A 20,878-nucleotide genomic window follows, 5' to 3' on the forward strand; every position below is an offset into this window, starting at 1 on the left:
TAAGGTTTCATCACACACCTTGAAAAGCATATAAATGAAGTAGTAGAGTTAGGTCATGAGTACAAGAATATTAGATAAGCAGATTAACAATACAAGGTAACAAAATGTAGCATCTGTGCAGGAATGTATGATATTGTCATCCATGTAAGAAGGCCTAGGATGTCAGAGAAGGGAGAAGATACCATACATGCCAGAGTGATCAGGAATTTTACAGAAGGACGAGTGATTTGATCTAAATCATGAAATATTAGTAAGACTCGCATAGATGAGAAAGAAAGAAAGGAGTATTCCAGAGAAAGGAACTAGCATATCCAAGAGCACATAGCCAGATAAATACAGTAAATGCTGAGAGAATAGATCTGGCTTGCCCAGATCAATTGGAATTTTCATATAGGAGACATGGACAGAAATATCTGGAGCTAGTTCAACAGCAGGGTGTAGGAAGTACCGGAGGAAAGCAAGACTGTGGGCAAAGAGAGAAGTTAGGTGGCTAGTTCCAGGAGTTCAATGAGCTATTGAAAGGCCTAGCCCTGAAAGGTAATGAAAAGAAAGGAATAGATGGAAAAGACAATGTAATAAGAAACAGACAAAATTTAGTGATTAAGACTACAATGAAAGGGTAATGTATGTGGTATGTGGGAAGGCAACACAGGTTTCAAGGTTTTGAATCTAGAAATCTGGAAGTACACTGAGGTCAGTCATAGAAAAAGAAGATGCCAAGGAAAATGATGGTTGGACTCTAGAGAAGTCAGATTTGGGGTGATAATGCCACACCCAAGAATATGTGCTTGGGAAACAGCTGAAAAAGTAAAGTAGATCACCAAATATTTGGATTGGAGATAGTGACTTGAATATCACATACATGAACATGACAGCTAAGTATGTAATATCCTGCAAAAAATAACTATAGTGACAGAAATAAAACAGAATGAGGACTAAACCACAAGTGGTGGCATAATTAAGGTGGAAGAAGCAGCATGGGGTCAGAAATTCATATACCTGCCTGGCAGTGAAGCAGTCAGAACCCAGGTGAGCAATTTGAGCAGCATACACTGAATGTAAGGAAAAAAAGAGATCACTTTTGCAGGAAAACCTCTGACTAAGGGGACAGATACTTTTGAATAGTGTATTCTGGTTGGATCTGATTCCCAACCTGGGGCCAAGAAAGGTTTACAAGATTGAAGAAAAGAAAGAAGAGCCTCTGATTGCAGTGGGGACTGAGAGCTAGAAGGCAGACAGAAGAAATGCCTCAAATATGATGGGCGCTGTGTGTGTGTGTGTGCGTATGTGTGCGTGTGTGTGTGCGCGCGCACAGTATATAAAAGAAAAGCCACAGACACAGCCATCCCCTTGTTTAGAGCAAGTGGTTAAAGAATCTGATGAAGCAAGACTAACACATATGAAAGAATATCCTATAGCATATATGGAAATGAAAAAGTAGGTAATGGAGACTCTAAGTTTCCTTGTACCTAGTGAATACAAAGAAGCAAGGTGAGGCAATTTGGACTGGAGGAGCTGGAAAAGAAAGCATGTAGGAGGTGGCCCTTCATCTAGGTTTCATTATGAGTAAAATTTGTGTTAGGCCAGGGGAATTCAGAGAGAGTGCCAGATGAGGAAATGATGTGACAAAAGTTTTGAAAGTTGCCCTGAGCATGACGTATGGAAGACCATGGAAGAACAACCAACAGGAGTGCAGAATGTACACCAGAGAAAGGAGTGATAGTGGACACAAAGTACAAAATTTGTAGAGACATGTTAAGGGACAACAGTGGGGAGCCCCAGGTGCCACATTCACTCAACTGCCCTTCATCCTAAGGGACTAAGAAACTACTGAAAGTGTCCGAAAAAGAATGTATGATAGGAAGAGTTGTGTTTTAACAAGATTAATTTGGGAGTGTGGAGAGATTAAAAATGGGTGGGTGAAAGCAAGGAGACCAGTGAGGAGACTAAATCAAATAGTCTGTGTGTAAAGTCATAAAGGCTTGGACTAGTTGGGCAGTAAAAGGTTTTGAAAGATGGCATCAAAATGAGAGCTATGACAAAAGGTAGGACCAACAGGACATGGCGACTATATATAGAGGGAGAGAAGAAGGATCAAAGGTAGTTTTGAGACATAGGGAGCAAGAGAAAAGTGGCACCGGTAACAAGAACAATATAAAAGAAAAACCAAACTGGTCTGAGGAAGAAAATTTTAAGATCTGTGCTGGACACCAGAATTTTTGTGACGGTAGGGAATCCATATATAGCTGTCTAGCACACAGGTAGAAATAGAAGACTTAATGTCAAGAAAAAGTCAGGGGCACACATTTATCAATGGGAGTCAGAGAAATAGACTTGCTTATCCAGAGAGAGACCATAAAGCTAAAAGTGGAGAGAAAACTTTGCCCTAGAAAAAACAGATAATTAGGGAGAAAATAGAGGATGGCACAAAATAAAAAGTCACTACATTGACAAATAAAATGTCAGGACCATGGACCATCACAGAGACCATGAAAGCATAATTTTAAGGAGGATATAACTGATGGTGTCAAGAGCAAAGGAGAAATGAGAAAGAGAATGGAAGACTACACAAGGGATGGGCCAGGTCTACCTGCAGGCAAGCCAAGGGAGTAAGAAGAGCAGAAAGAACACACAGAGCTAATGTCATAAGGGATCTAGGAGCAGTGGCAGCAGGCACAAAGCACTCATCAGAGAAAAAAGTCTGGAAGGTGAGGAACTGGGACAGCCAGATTGAGGGGACAACAAGGTGCAGCATAAGTTTAATTCAAAATGGGGAAAGACTTCTGAGTCTGATTACAAAAAGAAAGAAGCCTTGGAGGAAGAAATTAGATAGTAACAATGGCCCTCTGAAGAAGAAATAATTTTTTAAAAAAATAAACATTTGCACATATATGTATAGAAGTATCCAGAATGGAACGTTAACTAATATTCACAGTTACCTGGGCTTTCTGTAATGGTGCCATCCGACAGCAGAGCACTGCAGTACACTTCATACATATTTGTAGGAAAATGCTTTTGTAATTGTTTGAACTAGAGTCTTGACTAGAATTTAGTATGAGTGACAATGTGGAGCCATCTATGATTAATCCATATTCCTGATGTTCTGTCCATGCTCTGAAAAAGAGAAACAATGCTATGTTTGGATTTATTACAGATTTCTGTTTAGGATCCAGATTTTTTTTTTAAACAACAAAGGGGGTGGTCTCAGATAAGGGGAGTCATCAATCTGGTTCCTCAACCTGTTCACTCTAAAGAAGCAACTGCCTCTAATAATGGCACAACAGTGATTTGCAATCGTATCTTTGAGACCCAAGTTGCACATAATAGATGACTACAAGTTCTAAAAGGTCAACTTGGTGAGGCCACATGTCCCAGTTATTTAATCAAACAATTGTCTAAGTGTTGCTGTAAAGGTATTTTGTGGATGTGATGAAAGTCCACAAGCAGTTGATTTCAAGTAAGAGAGATCATCCTAGATAACTAAAGTGGGCCTGATTCAGTCACTTGAAAGGTTTTAAGAGGAGAGCTGAGACTTCCTGATGCAGTAGCCTTAGCTACTTCCTGAGACTTCCTAAGGCAGTAGCCTTAGCTCACGCCTGAGAGTCCCAGCCCTTCCTAAGAGCCTATCCCACAAATCTAGACCTGCCCAGCTAGATAATACAATTGCCCAAGCCAAGTCCTAACAATACATCTCTCAATATATTCTTTTACTGGTTCTATTTTTCTGGTTGAACTTTGACTAATATAAACTTTTTTTTTTTGATGTTTAGAAAATAAGAGGTTAAGCAGCCTGACTCTGTATAAGAAACGTATGGTGAGTATTTGGAATTCAAATTAATTAGTCAAACTCTGCTATGAAGACAAATCATCAATTAGTCTGAAACTCCCTAGCAATACAGGGAAAAGACAAATGGCTTTGGGGCAAACATACATACATACATATATATATATATATATATATATATATATATATATATTCTTTAAATGTATCATTTTACATACTAGCTTAGTGGTTCTCTAGCCATCCCATTCAAATCATCTGGGTGGCTTTAAAAATTGCCCATGCCTGGGGCCTATCCCCAGACCAATTAAATCAGAGTACCTTGGCCAGGGCTTGGTTATATATAGGTATATTTTAAAAGCTTCCTAGGTGGTTCTCATGTGTAGCCAGGACTAAGAGGTGTTAGGTGTCAGGAAAGACAAATGTGTAACAGGTGCCAAGTATTTAAGAAAAATATAGTGTAAAACTTACAACTGAGAAAATTCTGCCAATTAACTTTTATTTTTCAATTAGGAAACAAACAAGTGGTTATTCAAGTTTTGCTCCGGGGAATCTTGGGTGCCATTTGACAACCACTACAGTGGAAGCATTAGACAAAGCAGGATCTCAGAGATTCAGTTATCTAATTTAATGCTACTCAAAGTTTAACGTGCAAAGGAATCACCTGGGAATCTTCTTAAACTGCAAATTCGGATTCGTTAGGTCTGGGGTGTGATGTGAGATTTTGCATTTCTAACAAGCTGCCCAGTGACAATGGAGCTGCTATTCTATAGACGAAGCTTTGAGTAGTGAGGGCCTAATATACCTCATCATTCCTTTATTCCATATTTCTTCAGTGTATACTGCTAATACCATAACATTTTATACTTACAAATATTTTGCTGTATAATTTTATTCACTAAATAAAGAGACATGAATGATGTGTTCTCTTTCTTTGCTCCCCTACTCATATATTAATAGCTTACTTACGGGGCTGAAAACAGCAACTCAATAACCAATGAAGAAATAACTTGTAAACACCAACTATAAGCACACTATATAGAGAAATACAAAGAATTATGGACTAATCTTTTTATGGAGAATAGAAAATCTCCTTAGATTGATAGAAGCATACATGAGAGAACTACCTAACCAAACAAGATAATCAATGGTTGATGTCCAGTTATTGAGACATATCCACACAGGAAAGAATAGTGGATTCTTTGTGAGGTGCAATATCTAAAGTAGGACTTGAAAAACAGGGAGTAAAGAGGTGATGTAATAGAATGTATGTTGGGGTGCACTGCAAAAGCACGTTGAAAAGGTCACTTAAGGCCTCTGGTGTGGCCTGAATCTGTGACTAATGGAGAACCACCAAAGTTTTCAGAGCGGATATGATATGGACAGTGCTTCACTTAAAGATCATTCATCTGGCAGAGGGGCTTAAGGGATTTCATGCATGATGTACTAGACCTCTGATGTGGGTGGGGCACTAGAGGTGAGAATGGGAGTATGAATATGGCTTGGGGGCTGATTTGAAGGGGAAAGGGCAAAGGAGCAGAAGCTGGCAAAGGTGACTGAGTCTGAACCCTGTGTAAGTAAGTAAAGACTGTGCCCGACTCCAAACAAATAACCAGGAAGATGGGCTGATCTGAGACAGTGACAGTAAATTAAGTTTTCCACAAGCCCTGGCTTTTACAAAAGTGTCCTCAGGGCTGTTGAATGGTGCTAGAGACTGAATTGTGTTTCCCTGAAAATTCATGCTGAAGCCCTACCCCCAATGTGATTGTATTTGAAGATAGCACCTTTAGAGGGTGAGGCCCTCATGATGGGATTTGCATCTGTTATAAACTGAATTGTGTTCTCCCAAGATTCATCTGTTGAAGCTCTTAACTCCCAGTGTTGTGGTATTAGGAGGTGGGGCCCTTGAGAGTAACTAACTGATATGGTTTGGCTGTGTCCCCACCCAAATCTCAACTTGAATTGTATCTCCCAAAACTGCCATGTGTTGTGGGAGGGACCCAGGGGGAGGTAACTGAATCATAGGGGCCGGTCTTTCCTGTGCTATTCTCGTGAGAGTGAGTAAGTCTCATGAGATCTGATGGGTTTATCGGGTTTCCGCTTTTGCTTCTTCCTCATTTTTCTGTTACCGTAGCCATGTAAGAAGCGCCTTTTGCCTCTCGCCTTGATTCTGAGGCCTCCCCAGCCATGTGGAACTGTAAGTCCAATTAAATCTCTTTTTCTTCCCAGTCTCGGGTAAGTTTTTATCAGCAGCATGAAAACGGACTAATACAGTAAATTGGTACCAGTAGAGTGGGGCGTTGCTGAAAAGATACCCAAAACTGTGGACGCAACTTTGGAACTGGGTAACAGGCAGAGGCTGGGACAGTTTGGAGGGCTCACAGGAAGACAGGAAAATGTGGGAAAGTTTGGAACCTCCTAGACACTTGTTGAATGGCTTTGACAAAAATGCTGATAGTGATATGAAAAGTAAGGTTCAGGCTGAGGTGGTCTCAGACAGAGATGAGGAACTTGTTGGGAACTGGAGCAAAGGTGACTCTTGCTATGTTTTAGCAAAGAGACTGGTGGCATTTTGTCCCTGCCCTAGAGATTTGTGGAACTTTGAACTTGAGAGAGATGATTTAGGGTATCTGGCAGAAGAAATTTCTAAGGAGCAAAGCATTCAAAAGGTAACCTAGATGCTGTTAACAGCATTCCATTTTAAAAGGGAAACAGAGCATAAAGTTCAGAAAATTTGCAGCCTGATGATGCGACAGAAAAGAAAAACCCATTTTCTGAGAAGAAATTCATGCCAGCTGCAGAAATTTGCATAAGAAGCAAGGAGCCTAATGTTAATCCCCAAGACCATGGGGAAAATGTCTCCAGGCCATGTCAGAGACCTTCACAGCAGCCCCTCCCATCACAGGCCCGGAGGCCCAGGAAGAAAAGTGGTTTCATGGGCCAGGCCCAGTGTCCCCGTGCTGTGTGTAGCCTAGGGATTTGGTGCCCTGTGCAGCTGCTCTAGCCATGGCTGAAAGGGGCCAACGTAGAGCTTAGGCCATGGCTTCAGAGGGTGGAAGCCCCAAGCCTTGGCAGCTTCCACATGGCATTGAGCCTGAGGGTACACAAAGTCAAGAACTGAGATTTGGGAACCTCCACCTAGATTTCAGAATATGTATGGAAACGTGTGGATGTCCAGGCAAAAGTTTGCTGCAGGGATGGGGCCCTCATGGAGAACCTCTGCTTGGACGGTGCAGAAGGGAAATGTGGTGTTGGAGTCCCCATACAGAGTCCCTACTGGGGCACTGATTAGTGGAGCTATGAGAAGAGGGCCACCATCCTCCAGACCCCAGAATGGTAGATCCACTGACAGCTTGCACTGTGCACCTGGAAAAGCCGCAGACACTCAATGCCAGCCTGTGAAAGCAGCCAGGAGGGAGACTATACCCTGCAAGGCCACAGAGGCAGAGCTGCCCAAGACCATGGGAACCCACCTCTTGCATCAGCATGACCTGGATGTGAGACATGGAGTCAAAGTAGATCATTTTGGAGCTTTAATAATTGACTGCCCTGCTGGATTTCAGACTTGCATGGGCCCTCTAACCCCTTTGTTTTGGCCAATTTCTCCCATTTGGAACGGCTATATTTACCCAATACCTGTACCCCCATTGTATCTAGGAAGTAACTAGCTTACTTTTGATTTTATACAGGCTCATAGGCAGAAGAGACTTGCCTTGTCTCAGATGAGACTTTGGACTGTAGACTTTTGGGTTAATGCTGAAAGACTTTGGGGGGCTGTTGGGAAGGCATGATTGGTTTTGAAATGTGAGGACATGAGATTTAGAGGGGCCAGGGGCAGAATGATATGATTTGGTTGTGTCCCCACCCAAATCTCAACTTGAATTGTATCTCCCAGAATTCCCATGTGTTGTGGGAGGGACCCAGGGGGAGGTAACTGAATCATGGGGGCTGGTCTTTCCTATGCTGTTCTCATTATAGTGAATTAACTCTCATGAGATCTGATGGGTTTATCAGGGGTTTCTGTTTTCGCTTCTTCCTCATTTTTCTCTTGTCGCTGTCATGTAAGAGGTGCTTTTTGCCATGATTCTGAGGCCTCCCCAACCATGCAGAACTCTAAGTCCAATTAAACCTCTTTTTGTTCCCAGTTTCGGGTATGTCTTTATCAGCAGTGTGAAAACAGACTAATACACTGACTTTAGATGAGTTAATGAAGGTGGGGCCTCCATGATGGGATTACTGCCCTTATAAAAGGAAGAGACAGCAGAGGGTGGCCATTTGCAAGCCAGAAAAAAGCCCTCACAAGAACCCAACCATGCTGGCACTCCAATCACAGAACTTTAGCCTCCAAAATCGTGAAAAATAAATTTCTACTGTTTAATCCATCCAATCTATGGTATTTTGTTATGGCAGCCCAAGCAGACTAAGACAAAAGGAGAAGTAAAATGCACATACTTTGGACTATCTTTATAAGTACCATTTGGCTAAAGGAAAAAGTTTCTCATAGGCAATTAATAAAAACCTATTTATTATCACTGATGCCCAAGTACTAGAAGAACAACAGCTGTTTTAGAATTGGCCACAGCCTCATGAATGTGGGCTAATCATTTTTAAAGCTTGCTTAAACATTAGCGATGAGGATACAGATATAGCATAGTTGTTATAAGCATGGGATCTGGAATTGGAGAGACTTTCTGAACTTCTTCTTAGCTGTGTGATCTCTATCTGTGAAATGAAGAAAATACGGTTGCCTAACTGGGTTGTTAATGATGATTAAATAATAATTATCATACAAAGCCCTTAACACTGTTCCTGGAACATAAAGTGTGCTTAAGAAATTGAAAATAATATTGCTTAGGGATATTTCAAGTTAGTACAGACACATCCAGTGGCATTTCAAAAAAGGAAATCAATTTGCTTATGGCCAAGGTAAATTCAAGTAATTGGTTTAGACAAAGCTGACCCTTGGTCAATGGGAAGTATAGAAAATATATCTCTGGGCACTGAATTATTGTTTATCAGTGGCTTTCCCTGACACCTTTATGTTCCACAAGTTCTTCCTAGTTGAAAGTAGAGTCAAAGCGGCCATGTCCTCTAAAGAAAGTGGCCACGTTAACAAGTATTTGATTCCATTTGGAGCTCTGGGGTATAAAAATGCACAGAAAATGGCTCCAGAACCTCAAAATGCATGAAAATTGTCATAAAGATTGATTTTATTACATTCAATTTAAGAGACTGTGAAAGGAATATTTTTTTCTTAACATGGACCAGGCCAGAATATCAACATTGAATACCTAGACTCTAAACATTTAAAAATTGAGCTATTTTTCTAAACCTTCCGAAATGTGCAGTTTTCTCTTAAGTTAAAAGAAAAGGTGGAAAGTGCCAAATAATCTCAGATGGGCCATTATTCAAGTCCTCAGGGACGATTTTAACTTATAAGGATAAAACACCTGCAAACAGAAAATCATGCATTACAGAAAATGAAGCCTTTTGTATATGCAGCTGTGATTTACATCTACACCAATGTCTAAATATAAGAAACTGATGTACTTTCTTACTTTTTAAAGCTTCTAGTACTTTTAGGAAACTCATGCAGCAATTTCTTACGATATTCTATCAATAATTCATGTAATCGATCTTCTTTCCTTTCACTTTCTTCAATGGTTTTTGTGGTTAGTTCTAAGAGCTCAGTGTTGGTCTGGAAAAGGCGGCAGGCATAGCATGTGGATTTAGCTGTCTCCATCTTGTCCCCAGTGAGCACCCAGACTTTCAGGCCTGCTGCATGCAGAGCTTCAATGGTCTCTGCAGCTTGATCTTGTAGCCTGGGAACACAAAAGAAACCTTGTGATCTTCTAAAATTCCTGACAAAGATTCTACAGGAAGGCTTATTAAAGAGAATATTTTTATAATTCACAGCAATTCTAGAGTCCTGACACCTTATCACGGTTGACTTTCATATACATCCCCTACTCATTCTGAGTGTTGTCTCGGGCATAATTTTACTTATTAAAGCAAATTTCAAACAATGAGGTTCTGAAAAGTTTGTGACACCTTGGGTAACTGGTATCCAATGGCAGAATTGAGTATCATCATTCTAAGCTAAAATGTTCAGACACATTTGTACTCAATGTCACTTTAGCATGTTTCATTTTATATCTAACCATACCAATTAACATCACTTAACATCATTCAAAGTATAAAGGTCCAAACATTCTAATCAGATGATGAGGGAAATTAGTGAATCCCTATCCTTGAGGAGCTTTAAGAACAGGAACATGGGTTTTCAAGGTGGCTGACTAGGGACATCAAATGCCAGTTGTCCTCATAAAAAAGATCAAAGTTACTGGTGAATGGACATCTTCTGAACTGAAAACTGTGGGAAGAGAGCCAGGACCTGTTGGAAAGCCCACAAAAGAAAGCTGGAATACAGAAAAGGAAAGAAGCGAGAGTCTGGCAGAGACTGTCCCTTAAGGAACTCAAAGCCCCATGTAAAGGGTAGGTGGAAATGCTTCTCTGCTTCCCTCACCTTGTGACAATCTGCTGATCATCAAACTGCTGGGGAATCCCTCTGCCCTCCTTACCTAGGACAATGCCATCAGTGGCGATATAGGAGCTTCCCAGGGACAAAGATCCAGGTGGCCAGCTCATGCGGGCATGTCAGTACTCCCCTCAGACCCAAACTTAGAGGGCAGGAACCACTGTGTTTGTGCTGCTGTAGTGGGCCAATGCCCTACCTAGGGGAATCTCTGCCCTTGAGTTATCATACCATCAGATTCCCTGCAAATATACTCCAACCCGCTCTGACTTTGGCAAGCTCATGGGGATCAGTGAGTCCCCAGGGAGCCATGGGATCCCTGGAGATCTATCCCTCGGCATGGACTGCCCCTAAGGGGGAGGTAAGCACAGCCTGCTAAGGGCCCTCCTGGGACAAAAGAAATGTGGGCACAGTGACAATCACTGAAGGGGGTAGCACTGAGGGCCAGGAACAGTCATGGAGAGGGGTCATTTCCCACTGTGTCCACCCCCTGTACACTGTTGTTGATGCAGCCAGCAGCAGTTCTTCCCAGTGGATGGTAGTGCATATGTACCTGGAGAAACTTTTCACCTTTTTCGCAGTGGCTCTACCCCTGCTGAAAATGAGCTCAGGCCAATTGGGCTTTCACAAAGGGTGGGGCCCAACTCCAACTCCCTACACAGAGCAGCAGCATCCCAGCAACAGACAGGTAAGCTGCAGAGTTGTCTGCTCTGAACTTGGGGGAAAGGCTCGGCCAAAGCCCATTTTGGTGGCAACCATCAGAGAGATGTATCCATGGTCTGCAGTCACAATGTGACCAGGAACCAAAGGATAAAGTCTATACAAACTGAAGATTGTGAGCCCTACGACAGGGGCATAATGGAGAAGCGGATCATGTTCCTACCTGCACAGGATGAGGAGCTGGTGCACCCCTCCTTGTTCCTTTCCCCAAGACCCAGCATACCCCAACCTGATCTCCAACCCCTGCCACCATCCTTCCCTCAGGGTAGGTGCTTCCACTCATCATCTCCCAGAGGGAGAACTGACTCTTACTCTTAAACTCCACCTACCAGACTGAAGCCTGAACTGCACCACCAAATAAATAACTTGCTGCCAGAAGGGCTTAGTGCTAGTACACATGCTAAGCTTTCTGACACCTCCACACCCTTAGCCCTGCGGGAGGCAGTGTGTCAGCCCTTGCATCCAATACATCACTACAGCAAACAGCATCTGAGAAAGCCACTGCACTGAAGCTATCCACAACCAAGGAAACCATACAGAGCCTTGCCCCGTCGAAAGCACCCAGAAACAAAGCCAAACAATCATAGACAACATATACCACAGTCATATCCTCAAGGGAAAAAAGAATTAAAAAATAAAAAATGTCTCATCCAAACTACAGCAAATTCAAAAATAAGAAGCAACAGATCCCTCAGATGAGAAGGAATCAGTGTAAGAACTCTGGCGGTACAAAAAGCTGGGGTGTCTTGACACACACAAAGGATTGTACTACCTCTGTAATAATACAGGCTAACCAGAATGAAAAGTCTGAAATGACAGATAAGGAATTCAAAATATGGATTGCAAGGCAACTCAACGAGATCCAAGAGAAAGTTGAAACTCAACACAAAGAAACCAGAAAAATGATTCAGGATATGAAAGATAAGGATAGCTATAATAAAACAAACCAATTAGAACACCTGGAATTGAAAAATTCACTACAGCAATTTCAAAATACAGCTGGAAGCTGTAACAATAGACTAGACCAAGCAGAAGAAAGAATTGCAGAGCTTGAAGAGCAGTCTTTCAAATTAATCCAGTCAGATAAAAAAAAAAAATTTCAACATGAGCAAAGTCTTTGAGAAATATGGGATTATGTAAAGCAACAAAATCTGTAACTTCTTGGCATTTCTGAGAGAAAAGAAGAAAAAAAGGCAATATGTAAAATATATTTGGGGAATAATTCAGGAAAATTTCTTGAACTTTGCTAGAGGTCAACATCCAGATACAAGAAATTCAGAGAACAACTGTGATATGCTACACAAGATGACCATCACCAAGGCATGTAGTCATCAGACTACCCAAGGTTAACAAGAAAAAAAAAATCTTAAAGGCAGCTAGATAAAAAGGACAAATTACCTATAAATGAAATCCCATCAGACTAATAGTGAATTTCTCAGCAGAAATCTTAGAAGCCAGAAGATTGGGGATGTAGTTTTGGCCTTTTTTTTTTTTTTAAGAGACAAAAATCTCAATCTGTCACCTAAAGTGTAGCAGTGGTGCAGTCATGGCTCACTGTAACTTCTGGGCTCAAGCAATCCTCCCACCTCAGCCTCCCAAGCAGCTGAGACTACAAGCACGTGTCACCATGCCTACTTATCTAAAAAAAATTTTTGTAGAGATGGAGTCTCGCTATGCTGCCCAGGCTGGCTGTGAGCTCCCAGGCTCAAGTGTTCCTCCCACCTCAACCTTTCAAAGCACTGGATTACAGGTATAAGCCACCATACCTGGCCCTTAGACTTCTTAAAGAAAAACAACTGCAGCCAATAATTCTATATCCTGCTAAACTAAGCTTCTTAAATTAAGGAAAAATAAAGTTTTTCCCAGACAAGCAAATGCTATGGGAATCTGTCACCACCAAACCTATCCTATAAGAAATGCTTAAAGGAGCTCTAAACACAGAAACAAACGGATGATATTTGCTACTATAAAAGCATATGTTACTAGAAAGTTAACAGATCCTATAAAGCAATTATATACTTGAGACTACCAAAACAACTAGCTAACAACACTAAGACAGGAACAAAACCTCACATATCAATATTAACCTTGAATGTAAATGGCCTAAATGCTCCACTTAAAAGACATAGATTGCCACAATGAATACAAAAATACCATCTGTTAGACAGGGGGTGGTGGCTCACACCTGTAATCCTAGCACTTAAGGAAGCTGAGGCAGGAGGATCACCTGACGTCATGAGTTCGAGACCAGCCTGGCCAACATGGTGAAACCCCGTCTCTACTAAAACTACAAAAATTAGCTGAGTGTGGTGGCAGGCAACCCGTAGTCCCAGCTACTCAGGAGGCTGAGGCAGGAGAATGGTTTGAACCCAGGAGGCGAAGTTGCAGTGAGCCAGGATTGCGCCGCTGCACTCTAGCCTGGGCAACAGAGTGAGACTCTGTCTCAAAAACTTCAACAGACCCATCTCAGGCGTAATGATGACCACAAGCTAAATCTAAAGGGATGGAGAAAGATCTATCATGCAAATAGAAAACAAAAAGGAGCAGGGTTTGATCTTCCTATATCAGATAAAACAGGCTTTAAACCAACAACAGTAAATAAAAAGACAAAGCGGGAATTACATAATGAAAAGGGATTCAATTCAACAAGATTTAACTAGCCTAAATATATACAGACCCAACATCAGAGTGCCCAGATTGATAAAACAATCATCCCTAGACCTAAGGAAAGAGACAGAGAGCCATACAATAATATTGGGGGATTTTAAGACCCCAATGATAGCACAAGACAGATTATCGAGGCAGAAAACTAACAAAGAAACTCTGGACTTAAATTGGACTCTTGACCAAATGGACCTAATAGACATTTACAAAACACTCTACTCAACAACTGCGGAACATACATTTTTCTCATCTGTGCATGAACATTCTCTAAAATTGATCACGTGCTTGGTCATAAAGCAAGTCTCCTGAAATTCAAAACTCAAAATCATACAGAAGCATCTTCTCAGAACAGAGTGAAATAAAATTAGAAATCAATACCAAGGGGAACTCTCAAGACCACATCAGTACATATAAACTGAACAACTTGCTCCTGAATAACTTTTGAGTAAACAATGAAATTAAGGCAGAAACCAAAAAACAATTTTGAAACCAAAGAAAAGAGACACAATATACCAGAAATTATGGGACATGTCAAAAAGCAGTGTTAAGAGGAAAGTTTATAGCACTAATTGCCTACATCAAAAAGGCAGAAAAATCTCAAATGAACAACCTAATGTCACACCTAAAGGAACTAGAAAAACAAAAACAAACCAGACCCAAAGCTAACAGAGGAGTAACAAAGATTGTAGCAGAACTAAAGTAAATTGAGACCAAAAAAATCATACAAAGGATCAATGAAACAAAAATGAAAAACAAACAGACCAGTAGCTAAATTAACAAAGAAAAAGAGAGGATTAAAATAAGCACAAACAGAAATGACAAAGGTGACATCACAACTGATACCACAGAAATACAAAAGATCCTCAGAGACTATTATGAACATATCTACAAGCACAAACTGGAAAACACAAACGAAATGGATAAATTCCTGGAAACATACAACCTCCCAACATTGAACCAGAAGGAAAAAGAAACCCTAAACAAGCTATGAAACTGAATCAGTAATAACAAATCTACTAATCAAAAAAACCCAGGACCAGAGAGATTAACAGCAGAATTCTATCAGATGTATATAAAGAAGAGTTGGTACCAATCTTATTAAAACTACTCCAAGAAAAATCAGTGAGGTGGGATTCCTCCATAACTCATTCTACAAAACTAGTGTCATCCTAAAATAAAAATTTGGCAAGGACACAATAAAAAAAGAAAACTATAGGCCATTATTCATGATGAACATAGATGTAAAAATCCTCAACAAAATACTAGCAAACTGAAACCAGCAGCACATCAGAAAGATAACTCATCATGATCAAACGGGTTTTATTCCTGGGATGCAAGGACGGCTTAACATATGCAAATCAATAAATGTAATTCACCACGTACATAAAATTAAAACAAAAATTATATGATCATCCCAATAGATGCAGAAAAAATATTCAATAAAATTTGACATACCTTGATGATAAAAAAAAAAACCCTGAGAACAAACTAGGAATCAAAGAAACATACCTCAAAATAATAAGAACCCTACATGCAAACCCACAGCCAACACCATACTCAATGTGCAAAAGTTGAATGCATTTCCCCTAAAAACTGGAACAAGACAGGGATATCCACTCTTACCACTCCTATTTAACAGAGTACTGGAAGTCCTAGCCAGAGCAATCAGGCAAGATTGCTGGAATACTACGCAGCCATAAGAAAAGTAAAATCGTGTCCTTTGCAGCAACATGGATGCAGCTGGAGGCCACTATCCTAAGTGAAATAACTCAGAGGCAGAAAATCAAATACCACATGTTCTTACTTATAAGTGGGAGCTAATAAATAAGTACACATGGACATAAAAATGGAAATAACAGACAATGGGGACTCCAAAAGGGGGAAGACGGGAGGGGAGTGAGGGTTGAAAAACCACCCATTGAGTATTATGTTAATATCTCAGGTGATGGGATCAATGGAAGCCCAAACCCCAGCATTACACAATATAACCACATAACGAACCTGCACATGTACTACCTGAATGTATAACCCCAACCCACCCTCCAAAAAAAGAGGAACGCCAATCATCCTGAATGTGAATTTAATTATAATTCTTAAAGACGACAAGAGAAAAACGATACTTTCCTCTGGGTTTCTTTTGGCCACAGAATAACAATGAAATTAGACTAAAGGAATTTCATTAGAGTTTCAATACCTTTTAACGTGACTAAATATATGTTTGTAACTTTTTAATTCTCATAATTTTCATATATAATATTTAGAAAATTCTAAAAATATTAAGAATTTAAAACTTATTATTTCAAGCAGATCAATGGCAGTGTCCTGCAATCAAGTCTGAAAAAGGTCAGCCTGTAAGTTAAAAGCATATTATTTTAAAGTATGCAGGCCAGGCACGGCGGCTCATGTCTGTAATCCCAACACTTTCGGAGGTCAAGACAGAAGATTATTTGAGGCCAGCAGTTCAAGACCAGCCTGGCCAACATGGCGAAACCCCGCCTCTACTAAAAATATGCAAATTAGCTGGGTGTGGTGGCATATGCCTGTAATTCCAGCTAGCTACCCCGGTGGCTGAGGTGTGAGAATCACTTGAACCCAGAAGGCAGAGGTTGCAGTGAGCCGAGATTGTGCCACTGCACTCCAGCCTGGGCGACAGAGCAAGACTCTGTCTCAAAAATAAATAAATAAATAAAAATAAAAATAAAATAAAATAAAGTATGCAAAAACATACTCTGGTCTGTTGAACCAGGTTAGATTAAGCTCTCATGTTGTTCACTCTACCTTAAATTTCCTTTCAGCTCACCTATCTCTGAAAATCTTACCCCTTTGTCTAGGAACCAGCTCAAACAATGGCTGTAGTACCCTTCCCTAAACATGTCAAGACTATTTGATAATATGTGCATAAATATATGGATAGCTTAGTAAATATTCAAAAGACCTGAGTGAAAACTGATTCATTCTTCTAGGTTACATGAATTTACCTTAAAAATCATTCCTACTGGCTGGGCGAGGTGGCTCACGCCTGTAATCCTAGCACTTTGGGAGGCTGAGGCGGACAGATCACGAGGTCAGGAGATCGAAACCATCCTGGCTAACACAGTGAAACCCCATCTCTACTAAAAATACAAAAAATTAGCCGGGCGTGGTGGCGGGCACCTGTAATCCCAGCTACCCTGGAGGCTGAGGCAGGAGAATGGCGTGAACCTGGGAGGTGGAGCTGGCAGTGAGCCGAGACCGCGCCACTGCACTCCAGCCTGGGCGACAGAGCGAGACTCTGTCTCAAAAAAAAAAAAAATTAATTAAAAAATTAAAAAAAAATCATTCCTACTAACAGCTCAAAATCTGGTGTAATTTTTCATACTTGCTATAATAAATAAATCTTTAAGTCCACTTAAACAATAAAACTAAAGATTTCAAACTTCGAGATTAAATTACTAATCTGGGGCAGATCACACCCAAAACACTGGTCATTAAAATAATAAGAGTATCATTTTCTAGTTACTTGTCTTCAACTGCAGTTGCTCCAATTAAATTCATGTTTCTCTCAATATCATCGAAAACTTTTTCCATTTTTTCTTCTCTGTCTTGTAAGGCCATTTTTGCCTCTATGAGCTGTCTGTTAATTCTTTCATAATCATCTGGAGCAATTTCTTTGAAGGCTACACAGAGTGTCCGATACCCATCCTAGAAGTAAAGTAGGAGATCTGTAGTTATTCTAATAATAGTTGGAAAAAAAAAAACACACACACTCTGTAAATACTCTTGCTTTAGCCATATGTACAAGAGAAATTCTGACACATATTTAGTGTGAAAAAATGAAGAAATTACAACTGAAAAGGTAACATTCAATTAGGTTCAGAAAAAGGAAGTAACAGTTCTTTTAACAAAGGTTGTTGAAAAGTCTTTTAAGGCTGCAAATTCTGACCTGAAACTTGCTCCAGGAAAATGTTTTATATTAAGATAAAAAAAAGTAATATTATCAAATCCCCAAATACAAAACATAGACCACAAAAATAAGCTAAAATGTATTTAAACTGTCATTTAAACAGAAATCCAATAAACATAGTCATTTTCAACATTTCTCTGCTTACTTATTGGTGGGGGAAGGAGTATAGGCTCACCATTGCATTACGTTCCACATGGACTTTAGTTAACTCAATTTCATGATTTTGCACTCTGGGAAAAACTGCCGAGTCTGCTCCTTTACAAAAGAGAAGTATGTCTCCTAAAATAAAGAACCATAGTACTTGACTTAGAATTTTAAGGCTGGTGTTGTGGTTTTAGTAAGAGTACCTTTTAAAGCGGTCTCTCTCACCCAAGTGTTGTATATTCTGAGCACGCCTTGCAATACTCACCTAAATGGAATGAGAAATCTTGGCCTTCAGTCTGTCAGAAAGGCATGTACCACCTCTTCAAGGTCATTATGAACACAATTAATAAGCCAGAGTTTACAATAGGCACCTCTGTTAAAATATACTTCCTCCCACCAATTCATGGAGGGCTGGGCTTGTGTCAAGGAGCTGCATCTGAATTTCTTCTGAAAATGTATGCCAGGTGCAGTGGCTCATGCCTGTAATCCCAGCATTGTGGGAGGCTGAAGTGGGAGGATCATTTAAGCTCAGGAGTTCAAGACCAGCCTGGGCAACATAGGGAGACCCTGACTCTACTAAAAATTAAAAAATTAGCCGGGCATGGTGGTACACACCTATAGACCCAACTACGCTGGATGCTGAGGTGGAAGGATTGCTTGAGCCCAGGATGTCAAGGCTGCAGTGAGCTATAATCTTGCCACTCCAGCCTAGATGACAGAGTAATACCGTGTCTTAAAAAAAAAAAAAAAATGCAGTGAAGCCATGGCCTAGAGCACACATATGGCATCTACAGATGTCAAGAAGAAAGCTCAAGCTCAAACAAGCTGAAATAATTTTGAATAAACTATATTAACTAGCTTCTAAAACAATGGCTTGATAGTTTTTACTGATGAGAATAGCTTTGTAGAATGCTGGTATAATTGCAGCTTTAGATCACTTCACACACCCAGGAAATATTCACAGTTGTGCACTAAGACAGACACTTTATCCTTATAAGGGAAACAAATGAGGTCAACAAATTAAAAAGTGTAGCTCTGAGGTTAATGACCTTTGTAGACCAGTTCCACAGACATTTCACCATTTGCTGTAGAACATGTGGACATGCACACATAAGAATAGCAAGTATTTGAAATGTTGTGGTTTTTTTTTTTCATTTATTCTTACACATCCAAAGTGTATTTTAAAATTCACAAAACAAACTCCATGGTCACTTATTAAAATCAATTTCATGACTTTGCAATCACACCACAAAGTATGAATTAAGTGGGATATGTTCCCCCAAGGATCTGTCTGTATCCTCCCATTCTGACATTAAGGAATTTAGAAAATTTAATAGTAAAACGTAAATTACTGGGAAATAAATCAAAAATTTTTAGAAAACAAACCACCTCGGCACACCACACACACACGTATCTGAGAGCCTTCGAATAAAGCAGGATTGCTCGCCCATGGGTCTTGCAGAATCTGAGCAGAAGGCAAACCACCATGGTGCCTCCAAAGACATGAGGGAGCCCAGGATTACAGTACCAGTTCCCCTGCAAAGGGCAAGCTTTACTCTGCTCAACAAAGAACCTGAGCTCTGGAGTGAAACTGCAATGCCATTTCCCAGAAACCAGGCCCTTAGTCCTCTCTACCTCACCTGTTTCCAGGGAGTGTCAAGCAGTAGGGGAACCAGGAAGGTCAGTGAGGGATAACAAGCAACTCCCTATACTCAAGGATTCTGCTGCTAGTAATCCCAAACCATCCAACTATGCTGGGTGGCTGCATGTAAACATTACTGGTAGACTGGTCAGTACCCTGAACCATATAAAAGTCATCCTTTCAGTTCCTGTTCGAACACCCAAGGCAGAGGGATATGGTTCTGCTACCAAGAAAAGGCACACCCTGTCATAACAAGGGTTCTGTCACTAACAATTTGGTAAACAGAACATCTGTGCTTAAAAAAATACATGAAAGCATATGCAAAAGCTACTGCTTTGCATGACTTTCACTAATCCTACACTACTACATGAAATGATTCTCTTTCCTGAAAGAGTGAATCAACCAATAAGCCTACAAATGAACAAAGAGAAAAATTCAAGCTTTTCAGACATGTACCTTCTTGAGTCTTCACAATTACACTCATACGTCGCCGGACAGCATCAAAGTTTAAGGTGTGAAGAAGTTCATATCTTTAAGAGAAATGAGCAAAGTAAAAAACCTAGAATATACTGAGAAAAATAAAGCACAACAGAAATATGTTAAGATATTTAAACATCTTAAATCAACAGATAGCTATCCTCTTTCCATGAGGGTCACTGGTTGTGTGCACAACTGGTACTTTCCTTTGTCTCAGAATTTCTCTAAACATAGAACATGCTGTCAGAGGACACCAGTGTTAGTTAAGGGGTATTTATAGCCCCTCAGTATATTACTTAAAATGGTAAGGAGAATGACCACATAAAAATGGAAGATAAAGAGCTGTCCCACCAAGCCATATTTGGAGGGGTCTAGAAACAGTCCCACTCTGCCAATTATTTTAGCAGCATTTATGTATGGAGTGCCAGGCACAGTGCTAGGTGCTGGGGAATAGAGGTGAATCTGCCTGAGTCCCTTCCCTTATGCGGGTCACCATATGATAAGGGAGACAGAGCATAATGAGATAACTACCCTTCTAGTTTCTCAAATACTGTAATAAAGGCACTTACAGGGAAGATATAAGAACACAGAAGGAAGTCATCTGAAAGGAGGTTTCCTGGAAGAGGACATGCCTGAGCTGGGTTCTGCAAGGGTAATATGATGAAGAAAGGGGGCCATGGCATTCTGAGTAGAGGGAATGAGCACGGCAGCATGAGAGCACATGGCCCATGGAAGACTTTAAGTAGTTCACCAACGCCCAAAAAACTCATCAATAGGGGAATAGTAAGAGATAAAGCAAGAAAGGTAAGCAGGGGCTGGAAACACATCTTTGTGAGCCATTGCTGGAATCTGGGATTGTATTGTAAGAGCAAAAGAAAGCCAATAAAAGTGACATGATGAGACTGGTCAAACGTGTGTGTGGATGGCTGAACTAATCAATGGAGAGACACAGAAGAGTTAAAATAAGAGTTG

At 40.5% G+C, this 20,878-nt stretch overlaps 1 protein-coding gene across 4 annotated transcripts in view; it reads right to left on the reverse strand.

Moving 5' to 3' along the window:
• ATP11C (ATPase phospholipid transporting 11C) overlaps positions 1-20,878 on the reverse strand; it is a 205,913-nt gene that overhangs the window by 38,850 nt on the left and 146,185 nt on the right. For all 4 annotated transcript variants that reach the window (XM_034950760.3, XM_055106120.2, XM_034950757.3 and 1 more), the window contains 5 exons: positions 19,886-19,959; positions 17,819-17,922; positions 17,200-17,381; positions 9,340-9,603; positions 2,940-3,114 (listed from right to left, as the gene is read on the reverse strand). In XM_034950760.3, coding sequence (XP_034806651.1) covers positions 2,940-3,114; positions 9,340-9,603; positions 17,200-17,381; positions 17,819-17,922; positions 19,886-19,959 — 799 coding nt within the window. The remainder of the gene's footprint in view (positions 1-2,939; positions 3,115-9,339; positions 9,604-17,199; positions 17,382-17,818; positions 17,923-19,885; positions 19,960-20,878) is intronic.

This window comes from Pan paniscus, chromosome X (assembly GCF_029289425.2).
Source record: "Pan paniscus chromosome X, NHGRI_mPanPan1-v2.0_pri, whole genome shotgun sequence".
NCBI classification, from domain to species: domain Eukaryota; kingdom Metazoa; phylum Chordata; class Mammalia; order Primates; family Hominidae; genus Pan; species Pan paniscus.